The sequence below is a fragment of the Marmota flaviventris genome, chromosome 4, assembly GCF_047511675.1.
Source record: "Marmota flaviventris isolate mMarFla1 chromosome 4, mMarFla1.hap1, whole genome shotgun sequence".
Taxonomy (NCBI): Eukaryota; Metazoa; Chordata; class Mammalia; order Rodentia; family Sciuridae; genus Marmota; species Marmota flaviventris.
The window spans coordinates 129,022,674-129,036,573 of NC_092501.1; the positions used below are offsets into that span (position 1 = coordinate 129,022,674).

Below are 13,900 nucleotides of genomic sequence, written 5' to 3' on the forward strand. Positions count from 1 at the left end.
CTTTCTCCCTTTTTATTACCTAGAAGGGCTATTCTGTCTTCAGTGTTGCTAGGATTCTTTCAGTGCCAAGTCTAATCAGTGGCTCCTCCAAATCTTCATTTAAAGGTACTTAGCAGTATCTAGGTTGAGATTTGAGGATAAGTAGAGATCTTTTCTTAAAACCATATTCAGCCAAACCTTGCTGAATGATCCAAACTCTTGCTTATGACCCAAATAACTAAGACAGGAGGATCACAAGTTCAAAGCCAGCCTCAGCAATTAAACAAGGCCCCAAGCCACATAGTGAGAACCTGTCTCAAAATTTAAAAATTTTAAAAAGGTGGAAGTTGTGGGAGAGGGCATTCTGGGGATGTAGCTCAGTCATAAAGTGCCCCTGAGTTCACTCTTCAGTGCCAAGAAGGAGAAAATATAAAAGAAATGAGAAAAAAGAAAAAACCTGTTTGCATAGAACTTTTCATAGGTTGAAGAAAAGCTGCCAATTTAATTGCCATTCTGTTTCCACGACTACCAGTCCCCTGTGAAGATTGTAAGGTCATACCTGGAAAGAGTTTTTTTTTATTATGGCTAGGTCTAGCATTATCTAAAACACTGTATTTAATTCAATAAGCTATACAAATATACCTACTTTCTACTTCTTTAATTCTACACTTGATGAAGTATTATATATATACATACATATATACACATACACATACATACACATACATATATATATGTCATATACTTTTCTTAAGATCCATGATTTACATGTAACAAATGATTTTTAATGTATACTAGCTAATATCAAGAAGGAATTGATGTGGATTTGCCTTTTTTTAAAATAATGTGCATTATGTAACCATTTCTTTTAGGGAAAAGGAAATGGAGAATTTTGTCAGTGTTACACGGGCTTACAGAAGCAATTTAAAATTACTAAACTGTCACCAGCAATGGGTTGTAAATTTAGACTATCAGCCAAAAATGACTATGGTACAAGGTAAGACATATTTTATAAAATAAATATTGGAGATATCTAGTCAACTTCATTCAGATGCATGCTTATTCAGTTCAAATTATCCATTAGAAATTCTGCTCTATTTTGTTGACATAGTTACAATATTAACAAAAGCTATAAGAAAATTTCTTAGTTTTGTGAGTGCCACAGGTAAGGATAAAGTTAGCAACTTTTCCAATTTCAAATATAAATTAAAACATTCACCTGTGACTAAGAAGTTTTGTATTAATTCTCAGCATATGTGCTTTCATTGTTTTGTTTAAGTCTGTTAAATTCCAAGAGCATCTAAGATGTATGATTTAAATACAAAGAGAGTCATATTGAAATTATTTATATTCTAGAGATAACCCTACTTACCTTTATGATGGCAGGTGTATTTAATTATCTAATCAAGAATTTGCATTTTCTGTTTCATATAAATGGCATTATATGAAAGTATGTTTATACAAATAGAAATCTGTTACTATTACTGTGTTCACCTTTCATATAAGGCAATTTGTGTATTTCTTCACTGACTAGGTAATTAAAATATAAAGTCTTGATTTGGGAATATAACCCAGCAGTAGAGTGCTTGCCTAGCATACTGAGGCCCCTGAGTTCAAATCCCTAACACTACAAAAAACAAAAACAAAAAAAGATAGGAAAGTTGAACAGTACTGCAGTTTGTTGTTGGTTTTTGTTTGTTTGGGTGGGTTTTGTTTGTTTGTTTGTTTCATTTTGTTATTACTTTGTTTTATTTTTGGGTTTTTTTGGTAGTACCTGAAATTGAACCCAAGGCCTCACACAAGACAAACACTGAGCCATAACCCCATCCTTTTATTCTAAGTCTGTGTCTCACTAAGTTACCCAGGCTGCCTTGAACTTTAGATTCTCTTGTTTCAGCCTCCTAAATAGTTGGAATTATAGCTTATACCAGCATTCGCAGCTAACATTGCCTCCTCCACCCTTGTTAACAGGGATTGAACTCAACAGGCACTTTACCACTGAGCCACATCCCAGCTCTTTTTATTTTTTATTTTGAGAGAAGGTCTTGCTAAGTTGCTTAGGGCCTCACTAAGTTGCTGAGGCTCATCTCAAACTTGGGATATTCTGGGGCTGGGGTTGTGCCTTGCACATGTGAAGCACCGGGTTCAATCCTCGGCACCACATAAAAATAAAGGTATTGTGTTCATCTACAATTAAAAAAATATTTAAAAAAAAAAAAAAAAACTTGGAGGCTGGGGATGTGGCTCAAGCAATAGCGTGCTCGCCTGGCATGCATGGGGCGCTGGGTTCGATCCTCAGCACCACATAAAAATAAAATAAAGATATTGTATCCACTGAAAACTAAAAAATAAATATTAAAAAATTCTCTGTCTCTTAAAAAAAAAAAAACTTGGGATCCTCCATCTTCATTCTCCCAAGTTGCTGGAATTACAGGCATGCATCACCACAACCAGCTCTAACACTACATTTTTTAAAGAATACTAATTCACTTTTTGATATTTAACCTGGTTAACTTTGAAGATATTATCAAATCCAAGATAAATTATTTGGATTGTAATAACCATCAAAGGTTTCATTTTCTGGGGTTGGTGATGTAGCTCAGTGACAGTGACAGGGCGCTTGCCTAGTATGTTCAGGGCTCTGGGTTTGACCCCTCCATACTGCAAAAATAAAAATTTTCATTTTCAAAAAAATAACATTAGTCAAAAATTTGTTCCTTAGCTGTAAAAATAATTCTTGCTATTCCTCTTTAAAACTTGTTTGTTTCAACAGTGGTTTTAGTGAAGAAGTCTTATATTACACCTCAGGCTGTGCCCCTTCTATGCCAGCAAGTCCTGTATTAGCAAAGGCCGGAGTTACTTGGTTGTCCTTACAGTGGAGTAAACCCTCAGGAACACCGTCAGATGAAGGAATTTCTTATATTTTAGAGATGGAAGAAGAAACTTCAGTAAGTATGAATATGTATTTTAAATAGGGTATTGAAAACATTTTAGTGTAGCATTACTTCAGATAAATAAATATTGCCACAATAGTTAGCTCCTTCCCCCAGTCCCTTCAGGCCTTTTTATTATTATTTGGGGGGAGTTGGGAATGAGGAAGAACTCAATCTTTTGTTTTCCTCAAATGTAAAAAAGTCATTTATTTTTTGAGTGTCTATGTACTGGGGGGAAAAAAGCATAGATTATACTTTAAATGTATTCATTTAACATCTGGGGATGTAGCTCAGTGCTAAAGCACTTGCCTAGCATGCACTGCAGAAGAAGAAAATATATCCATTTTGGGGAAAATATTTTGGGGAGGGAGAAGATCACAGCCTCCTACTAGGCAAAGCACCTTTAAAAGATGAGGAAAAGTCTACCTTCTCCAACTATAATTATATGCTACTTCTCAAAGTGTCACAGAAGATTTAAGAGTCTTACGTGAGACGTAGTGTAGCCTGAATGGATACTTGTTGCTCATCTTCTGTGAGCTAGAACCTAGCCGAATAAGAGGGTATATTCTGTTATTTCTTTCTTTAGTTCCATAGTTTTTCTTTTTTTTTTTTTTTGAATTTTTTAATGTTTATTTTTTAGTTTTCGGCGGACATAGCATCTTTGTAGTTCCATAGTTTTTCAAAACCACTTTGAAACAATATGGGTCAAAATAGCAATAGTCTGAAAACACATATTGATTAAAATTTGAACAGAGGATAAGATATATAGCACAGTAGTAGAGTTAATGCCTAGTATGCACAAGGCCCTGGGTTTTATCCTCATCATTGTTTAAAAAAAAAAGTACACTAATGTTCATAATAGCATTTTTCGTGCTAGCCAAAAACTGAAGCAGAGCCAGGAACAGTGGCTCATACCTGTAGTCCTGGCTACTCTGGAGGGTGAGGCAGGTGTTTTGCTTGAGTCCAAGAGTTCATCTGGGGATGTAGCTCAGTGCTAAAGCACTTGCCTAGCATGCACTGGACAATGTAGCAAGACCCTATCTCAAAAAATAAAAAGTAGAAGTAACTCATGTCCATCAGTGGATAAATGAATAAACAAAATGTGGTATACCCTATACAGTGAAATATCATTCAGCCATAAAAAAGGAATACTGATAACATGCCAGAACATGAATGAATCTTCACATCATTGTACTAAGTAAGAAAACCAGTCACAAAAGACCAAATATTGTGTGATTCCACTTGTATAAATTGACAATTGATGGAAGCAGAAAATGGATGAAAAGAGGGGAAAGTAACTGCTAACCAAAAAAGGACAGGCTTCATTCTGGAATTAGGGTTTGGGTAATGGCTACACAGTCTTGTGCACCTTTGAATTATATTACTATGAAACAGTGGAATATTATGTATGAATTGTATGTCTGTTTTTAAAAATTTTAAACATGATAACATTAGAACTGTAAAGAGTGGCTCAAACCTGAACAGTATCCTCACCTGCCAGTGCACCCAACCATTGATTTATTCACTTGAATACAACACATTCAGGACAAATTAAACTATTAAATAGTTACACACTGATTAGCTTTTGTGTAACATCTGGGAACTTCCCTTTAGTTCTTGGGATAGGTAACTGATGGAGAAGTTGCCTTTGACCCCTTTTCTTCCCTCAACACAAGGATCTTCTCTTGGCTGCTATATTTATTGAAAATAAGTAATCTCCTTCATCATTCTACAACGGTTCACTAGCATTTCTGGGTCCATGCACTCAGGATAGAAGCATCAACATGAGAATAACACTCAACAGAGTATTAATTGCACCTAAAAGGAGATGAAGAGGAGAAACCTGGGTCTTTGCACATGTTCATTATTCCCTGTATTTCTGCTGTTAAACATCTAATGAAGATTTTGTTTTTTTCCTTTTCAGGGTTATGGTTTTAAGCCTAAGTATGATGGAGAAGATCTTGCTTACACTGTGAAAAATCTCAGACGTAGTACAAAGTATAAATTTAAGGTAGGCTTTTTTTTAGTAAGTGCATATTAATTATACAGAATAATGGATTTCATTGTGGCAAGTTTGCACTTAAGGTAAGCTTTGAAAGCCCTTAAAATATTTGTTTTTTGTATTAATTGTTCTTGTTTTAAGTACATACTTCATTTCTTTGGTTTTTAAATCATAAGTAATTGATCTATTCTAACAAGCTTTTTTGTTTTACTTTTGTATTACATCATAATACTTTTCAAACTTTATATATTTAAATTCAAAACCAGTTTAATGTTTGGGGGACTCTTACATGCATAATGTGAACAAATGTCTTTTAAAATACAAATTTTCTTAAACATGCTCAGTGTGCTTTTTGGACAGTGATATCAAAAGGTAATGCTGTATTTTTCTCAGTGCATCATATGGAGTAGTGCACAATTTCAGGTTGTCCCATCTGATAATCATTTGAGGGAAACAATATCTACCATGTTTCTTCCCTTTGTAATAAATAGTTTGTAGGTACTGTGTACTATTGTAAATGTCTTACTCCTTATTAAATCTTCATATCATTTTTTCTCATTTGAGGCAGTGACAAGCTTTGAAGATTCTTTTGTGGAGACTTCCAAAATTTATCTTTGCTACTATAGCATCATTCTGGGGTATTAGCAATGTGATGTGTATATACATTGCTATTTCTTGGCAGCCAGTGCTTGAACTAGTTAATATATAAGATAATATAAGCGAGCCTAAATATTATACAGAAGTTTTCCCAAGAATATAATAGGATGCTTATCCGTTGACGAATTCAACATTTAAACTTTCCTTAAAATTACTTATCCTTTTAAATAATAGAGGCCACTAAATTATTTTTGTTATTAAAAAGCAAAGTTAAATTTTAGTACCCCTTAAGAATCTTACAAATAAACCTTAATAATGAGAAATTTGATTACATGGTGCATGATAATCACAGTCATTATGTTTTATATATAGCTTCATTTTAAAGACTTCTGATGACTAGCTCATTTTAATTTCCAAACACAGTTTTTATATTTACAAAATTCATAAAATACCTGGGGAATACACACTTTCAGTCTAGTTTTTATGGCAATGTTAAATTGTATTTTTGCTCAGTAATAGTTATCATGCCAACAGGTCTTCTATCGAGGAATTTGTTTGTCTTTTTTAATTTGTCAAGTTTATTAAACTTAGAATTCTACTACCGTGTGACACCAAGATGTTATTTCCACTGAATCCACACACATACTGAATAAACACACATAAATATGTGTCACTTTTACTGACTCACAATAGAAATTTGCACTATAGAAGTCAATCTCAAATTTCAAGGAGAGGGAGTATGCAAACAATCTCCAAGGAGACAGTCAGCAGTTCTAATAGGCCGCTCCCAAATAACAGGATCAGTAATGGGGATCAGGAGTGCAAATACACATCTATAAGCCACCTCTTTATGCATCACTTAATTATAGAAAGGTGTTTTGTACAGGCTTATTAAGTAACAAACAAACTAAAATAGTGATAATGCTGATGGAATGGTCTGTAGAGCTTAGCTGGGAACTTATTAGAAGTTTTAAGATCTCAAGTCCTCATTGCCACCAACTAAATAAGCAATTTTAGAGGCCTATGTGTTATAGGAGACCTTCTAGGTAATTCTGGTGCTTGCTAAAATTTGAGATCCACTGATCTGGGGTGGGGGGTACAGAAAATAGGAAATGATACCTTTATAAAGTTCTGGGAGCTCAGACATTTATTTTAGAGCTCAGCCATGTGCTAAGGACCCTGCTGAGGTAGCTTTGAATCATTAAATCCCATTGTCATGTCTCAGTCTTCTATTTTTAGCTTGGCATTGCAGAATCTTTCAAGCCATCAATCAAAATACAATTTAATATTTATAAAAATCTTAAAACTCTAAAGCAGAAATATTAAAAATATACTCCCGGAAGTAATGGCTACATAGCATATTGTTATTCCTAAGAAACAATAAGAATATGATTAACATAAAATGAATTTCTCCTATTAGGCAAATGTTAAGAGTTCAGGGTTCTACACTGAAGGTAACCCTAGAACACTCAAAATACTAAAACGAAATTAAGACAATGAAAAAATCTAAAACCAAAAGAAAAATGAAAATACAATTTTAAAATATAACAAAGCAATCAGAATTCCTAAAATTGAGAGTGATAAACAATTCTTATTATCAAATGATACACTAGAAGTTGAACGGGGACCTGGTATCCAAATTTGTTTAAAAAGCAGGAAAGGCTTGCCTTTTTTTTCCCCCATTAATGTCTCATTTATAAAGGAAAATAAAAAGGCTTGAAGAATACCATTATAAAATGTACATTTTTCAAACTAGATGAGTATATATGGGTCTTCATTATACTACTATTTCTAATTTTTGACAAAGCATTAAAGGCTTTTGAGGCAAGTGGCCGGTCCTATGTATGTCAACATGTGTGACAGTATATAATGATGTTCCTTTTCTCATTCTTATCTTGTCTGGGGTCAATTTATAATCTCTTCCTTTTTTCTCTGCCCTAATTCAAGTATGCTCCCAGCTAAGGCTTTAACTTTTACTGGTATAACTATTTCTCACTTTCATGCATCATCTCTTTGCCTTATATCAGCTGTGACTTCTGTCCTGAGGAATACTGAATCTCCAAACATATTCCATATGTAACTACTTTCAGTACTTCTCTCACCTTTTATTCATAGTTTTATTCTATACCTAGATTAATCTTTCTGAAAAATAGCTTTAACTCTAAGAAACAATTTCCTTAGTATAACATAAGATTATCTATCCAGTTTTAAAACTTACTGCTTTCATTCTTACTTGGACCAAATTGATTAGAACTACTTACTCATCCTTCCCTATCTTCTGCATAAGATCTCTAGACTCTTTAGCTAGGGTAGGACTTGACTACTAGGTGCAAGGCTCTTGATTCAGTCACCAGCACTGGAAGAAAAATTTTAAAAGTACACAGATATTCATAGCATTATTCATAATAGTCAAAAAGTTAAAGCAGAGCCAGGTGCAGTGACTCACACCAGTAGTCTCAATGCTCTAGAGACTGAGGCAAGAGGATCACTGTAGCCCAGGAGTTTGAGGCCTGACTGGGCAACATAGCAAGACCACTCTCTCAAAAAAATGAAGGAAAAAAAATTATTCTCAACTCATTAAAGGTAAGGACTACATCACATGTAGAATTTGTTGCAAAGTGCTCCCCGTGTGGTAAGCACTAAATAAATCTATGATTATTTGTAAAATTAGGGAGAGAAAAAACTTTCAATTTTTTGCCTTTAATTACTTTTGTGGCTAATTGAAAAAGGTGCTCTATAATAAAAGGGGCAATGATGAAATATATAGAGAGACTTTAAAAATAGTTGTATGAATCTTTATGGCTTTTAGGGACACTGTTCTTTAAAAGTTTAAATAAGTTTAAATAGACACTGTTTTAAACCTCTTTAGTCTATTTAGTCTCATTTATAAAGCAGAAGAAAATAGATCCTGAAAAATCCATCTGACCATGTGAAAGGACTGAAGAGGCCTAAGCAAAATCGAAAAATTGAACTAAATTTTAAATTTTACTGAGTTCTCATGGGCTGCACAAATTATTTGGAGTGGTAGGTTTACTAAATAAATCCTCATCTCTAGTGTATACTATCATAGTTCCTGTCTATAATGAGGTAAAAATATAAGTATAAATGAATTTCTAAAACCATATAAATTGAAATCTAGATGTTAATTACGTTTCACTATTGCTATATGACAAATTACCCCATAACTTGACAAAAATGAATATTGCTTTTATTATCTTGATTTCTACAGGCCAGGAATTCAGGACGTTTAGTTGAGTGTCTAATGTCCACAAGGTTGTAGTTAAGATGTGACTGGGGTTATAGTCATGTAAAGGCACACTGTCATTTCTCCTACATTCTGTTTGTTAGAGGGAGTCAGTAAGGACTCCTCACACCCAAGGGAAAGGGAATGAGCTTTCATCTTTTGAAGAAAGAAGAGTGAAAGAATTTGTGGACATCTTTTTAAAGCACTAGAAAATAAGTACAGCATGCCTAAAGCACTTCAAGAATCATCCGGTTATAGCTTGTTCCTTTGATGGCCATTGTTTAGTGTCAAAATGGTTTGTTTATTTATTTATTTATTCATTCATTCATTCTAATTTATTATACATGACAGCAGAATGTGTTTCAATTTATAGTATACATATAGAGCACAATTTTTCATATCTCTGGTTGTACACAAAGTATATTCACAGCATTCGTGTCTTCATACATGACTTGTGGGTAATGATGTCCATCTTATTCCACCATCTTTCTTACTCCCATGCCCCCTCCCTTCCCCTCCTTCCCCTTTGCCCTATCTAAAGTTCCTCCGTTCCTCCATTCATCCCATGCTCCCCACCCCCACCCCCATTATGGATCAGCATCCACATATCAGAGAAAACATTTGACCTTTAGTTTTGGGGATTGGCTTAACTTCACTTAGTGTGATATTCTCCAACCCCATTCATTCACCTGCAAATGCCATGATTTTATTCTCGAAAGAGTAATATTCCATTGTGTATATACCACAGTTTTTAAATCCATTCATCTATTGAAGGGCATCTAGGTTGGCTCAACAATTTAACTATTGTGAATTGTGCTGCTATATATATTGATGTGGCTGCATCACTATAGTATGCTGTTTTTAAGTCCTTTGTATATAAACCAAGGAGTGGGATTGCTGGGTCAAATGGTGGTTCCATTCTAAGTTTTACATGGAATGTCATCCTGGTTTCCAGATTGGTTGCACCAATTTGCAGTCCCACCAGCAATGTATGACTGTGCCTTTTTCCCCACATCTTCACCAACACTTATTGTTGTTTGTATTCTTAATAGCTGCCATTCTGACTGAAGTGTCAAAATGTTAAACTTGCACTTGTATTCCCAATACTGACTCTAAAAGGCAAGTACTTTGCATATTCTGTATATATGCCAAGTCCCTATTGAAAACAAGCAATTCTCAAAGGAACAAGCTATCACATTCTGAAAATGTGTTTTATCATTTAATGGAAACTATTTTTCTTCATTACATTCTTTGTTCATTAAGCCAGTTTTCATTAGATACCAAACATATCATTTTAAGTCTTTGTGTTCTCGTCACAGGTTATTGCTTATAACTCAGAAGGTAAAAGTAATCCAAGTGAAGTAGTAGAATTTACTACCTGCCCTGATAAACCAGGAGTACCTGTAAAACCTTCAGTTAAAGGAAAGATACATTCACACAGTTTTAAAATAACTTGGGGTAAGATATTATGCATATTTGTATATTATTACTCTATTTTTTATTTTTTTTATTTGTAGTTGGACACAATATATCTTCATTTTATTTATTTATTTATTTATTTTTATGTGGTGCTGAGGATTGAACCCAGCACCTCACACGTGCTAGGCAAGCACTCTACCACCGAGCCACAACCCCAGCCCCACATTATTACTTTTATATTTGAATAAAATAATTTTAATATGAAGATAGTTTTTAAGATATTTGAAGGTGATTTAGATGGGTTGGGCTTGTGAAGGAATCACCATGACTTTGGCTAGAGATGAAATAAAAAGAAACATAAATTTTTAGGCTATAGATGTATAATGCCACAAGATGACCATGGTTTTCAGCCATGCTCAGACTCTGTTCTTTGTGTGGTTTAACAGTGTTGCGTCAACCTATAAGAGGAAAGGCCAGACTCAGAATGTTGTTCATTTAGAAGAAAGCAACACTTGGGAAATGAAGTTGACCAAATTATGCTGTGTGCATGTATAAATATGAAACAACAAAGCCTTCTAATATGTATGATTATAATGTACCAGTAAAAAATATTTTAATAAAAAACACTTTTACATTCTAAAAAAAAAGAAGAAAGCAACACTAAGAACTGGCAAAGTAGCTTAGTGGTAGAGCACTTATCTGTCATTCACATGGTCCTGTTTTTGATCCCCAGCACTGCAAATACTAACAATAACAAGAATAATAATAGAAGAAAACAACACTTATAAATCTACACAACTTCCTGAATTTATTTTCTCACAGTCTAATCATAAGTTCAGTAATTATGATATAATCTACCAAGTCAGTGTAATATGTTTGGTTTTTTATAGTATATAACAGTGATCTCCTGTTTTGGTATCAGTTTTTCAGTAAGGCTTTGTGATTATAGGGGAAAAAAAAATACTCCAGTAAACTTGTTAGCCCAAATTAGCAGTAAGAAATGTGAGTCATTCATTGAGCATCTTTTTTGTGGAAAGCTTTGTACACTCAATTTTGATACAAGAGAAACTGGGGATCAGATTATGGGCAAGGTAACACTGTGAGATGAAAAATGACTGAATTTGCAGACAAAGTTAACTTGGGTCATAATGGCTCTCAGGAGAAATAAAAAGCACTTATTCATTTAAAACAGACATTTCTTGAACGTCCTCTTATATACTAGTTAAAGGGGAAAACAAAGTTATAGAAACTTCATCTCTGGCCAAAGAATTCAGACCAATAAAAAAGACTTCAGTGGTAATTATAAAATATCCTCATATTTCAAACCACCATAGAATGAAAGGTGAATGGAATATTGTGTTGTCATTAAAAATTGTTTTTAGAGCTGGGTGTGGTGGTGCATGCTTGTCATACCAGCAACTTGGGAAGCTAAAACAGGAGGATCACAAATTCAAGTCCAGCCTGGGCAACTTAGCAAGACCCTGTCTCAAAAAATAAAATGGGCTGAGGATGTCTCTTGGGGGCAAAGTGCCCCTTCATTTAATCTCTAGTACCACAAAGTAAATAAATAGTATATTAAAATTCTTAGAGGGAACCATATTTATAGTCGTGGGAAAAATATGGTAAATTAACTGAAAAGCAGGTGACAATAGCATGCAATAATAAGGTATAGGTATTAATAATTGCTGTGATTTTTTTTTCTTTTTAAACAATCTGAGTTTGATATTCTGTTTATTAGGATTTTCTATCATTTTTACATTGTATGAACTTTGCCTGACACCACTTGTTTCTTTGGATAGATCCACCAAAAGACAATGGAGGGGCACCCATCAATAAGTATGTAGTGGAGATGGCAGAAGGTTCTAACGGTAAGAATAGCTGTTAAGGGACGAGAGGTGGAAGGGAAAGGGAGAGAGAAGGGAAATTGCATGGAAATGGAAGGAGACCCTCATTGTTATACAAAATTACATATAAGAGGATGTGAGGGGAAAGGGAAAAAAAAATCAAGGGAGAGAAATGAATTACAGTAGATGGGGTAGAGAGAGAAGATGGGAGGGGAGGGGAGGGGGGATAGTAGAGGATAGGAAAGATAGCAGAATACAACAGTCACTAGTATGGCAATATGTAAAAACGTGGATGTGTAACCGATGTGATTCTGCAATCTGTATTTGGGGTAAAAATGGGAGTTCATAACCGACTTGAATCAAATGTATGAAATATGATATGTCAAGAGCTTTGTAATGTTTTGAACAACCAATAAAAAAAGTAAAAATAAAAGAATAGCTGTTAAAATTTGATAGATTTATTCTAATGATTTTACATTTTATATCTTTTCTCTGCTTTTCATTTGTACGTTGAAAAGATACTTGCATCACTGTGGACTGTCCTTGATTGTTTGTTGCTTGTTGGTAGCAGTTAGGATTTTGTATGTTAATTAACCCACTTCAAATTGTGATCTCCAGAAATATAGTAAATCAAATGTGAGACTGCTGTATTACCTGTATTATTATGTTTACATTTTCTTACATTTTTTCTTCATTTGTTTACATTGCTCAGTCCCAGAATACCCAGACTAAGTCATTAGATACTATGACATCTTCTAAAGGTAGTTCAGTTAAATTTACAACCATATGTACCAGAGAAAATTTTTCTTCTAAAATTTAACTCACATTTTTTTAGTTTTCTTGAATCACACACTTAGCAGTTTTTACTTCTATGAAATGATCTATTTCCTGCCCAAAATGAGAATATATTTTAATTCAGACTAAACTTCCTATGATATTGATTCTTTCTACGCTTTGTTATAATGTTATTACTGGACCAGTAAACACATTTAAAATGTTCAATTAAAAGCAAATTATCAATCTAAGTCAAGTCTGTACAGAATTACAGAGATATTTCACTTCAACAAAGCTACACATATTTGTCTAGGAAGCTGCACACATAAAGACAATTAGATCATTTCCAGGAAATTTGTAACGAGCTTAAGTTGTTTCTGTCAAATTACATAAACACTTATTTAGTGAAACTAGGATACCTGCCATGTCCATGATAACAAGACGTTAAACATTACCTTGTAGGTGTGTGAACACAATTTTTTCTTCTTACAGGAAACAAATGGGATATGATATACAGTGGTGCTACAAGAGAACATCTTTGTGATCGACTGAATCCAGGCTGTTACTATCGTTTACGAGTTTACTGCATTAGTGATGGAGGACAGAGTGCGGTAATGCTTATGTACTGTCTCTCTGGTGTTTAACTATGCAAACACTAAAGGAAATTTTGTAAAGCTAAATTTTAGGATGATGCTCAGTAACCATACCAAGCAGAAATAGAAATAAAATAATTGTACACTGATTTACAGCCGTATAAACTATGTGTGTCAGGGGAAACCATAAAGTATCATTTAATGTTGTTATGTTAAAACGTTTTCTTATTTCAGAAAAGTTGACCATTCTGTTATTAGAGACTCAATAACCAAAGTGGATTTAAATGTACATTGATAATATATTAGAAATTTATAATATTCTGGAGGGGTAAATTTTTTATATAAGAATGAGTTTTTAAATGAATTTACCCAAGAATGATTTCTTGGAGCATTCATAATTACTATTTTTCAAATGGAATTTAACATGAAGTGCTCTTCTAAAAAAATGAATTATAATCAATTTGTTGAAAATGTGAATACTGTAAGCAGGGGTGCAGTGGCACATGCTATGATTC

The 13,900-nt window shown here is 33.8% G+C and overlaps 1 protein-coding gene across 5 annotated transcripts in view; it reads left to right on the forward strand.

Moving 5' to 3' along the window:
* The window catches only part of Fndc3a (fibronectin type III domain containing 3A), a 156,493-nt gene that overhangs the window by 122,736 nt on the left and 19,857 nt on the right, over positions 1-13,900 (forward strand). For all 5 annotated transcript variants that reach the window (XM_071611506.1, XM_027928881.2, XM_071611508.1 and 2 more), the window contains 6 exons: positions 852-976; positions 2,753-2,927; positions 4,837-4,923; positions 10,075-10,213; positions 11,974-12,042; positions 13,285-13,403. In XM_071611506.1, the coding sequence (XP_071467607.1) occupies positions 852-976; positions 2,753-2,927; positions 4,837-4,923; positions 10,075-10,213; positions 11,974-12,042; positions 13,285-13,403 (714 nt within the window). The remainder of the gene's footprint in view (positions 1-851; positions 977-2,752; positions 2,928-4,836; positions 4,924-10,074; positions 10,214-11,973; positions 12,043-13,284; positions 13,404-13,900) is intronic.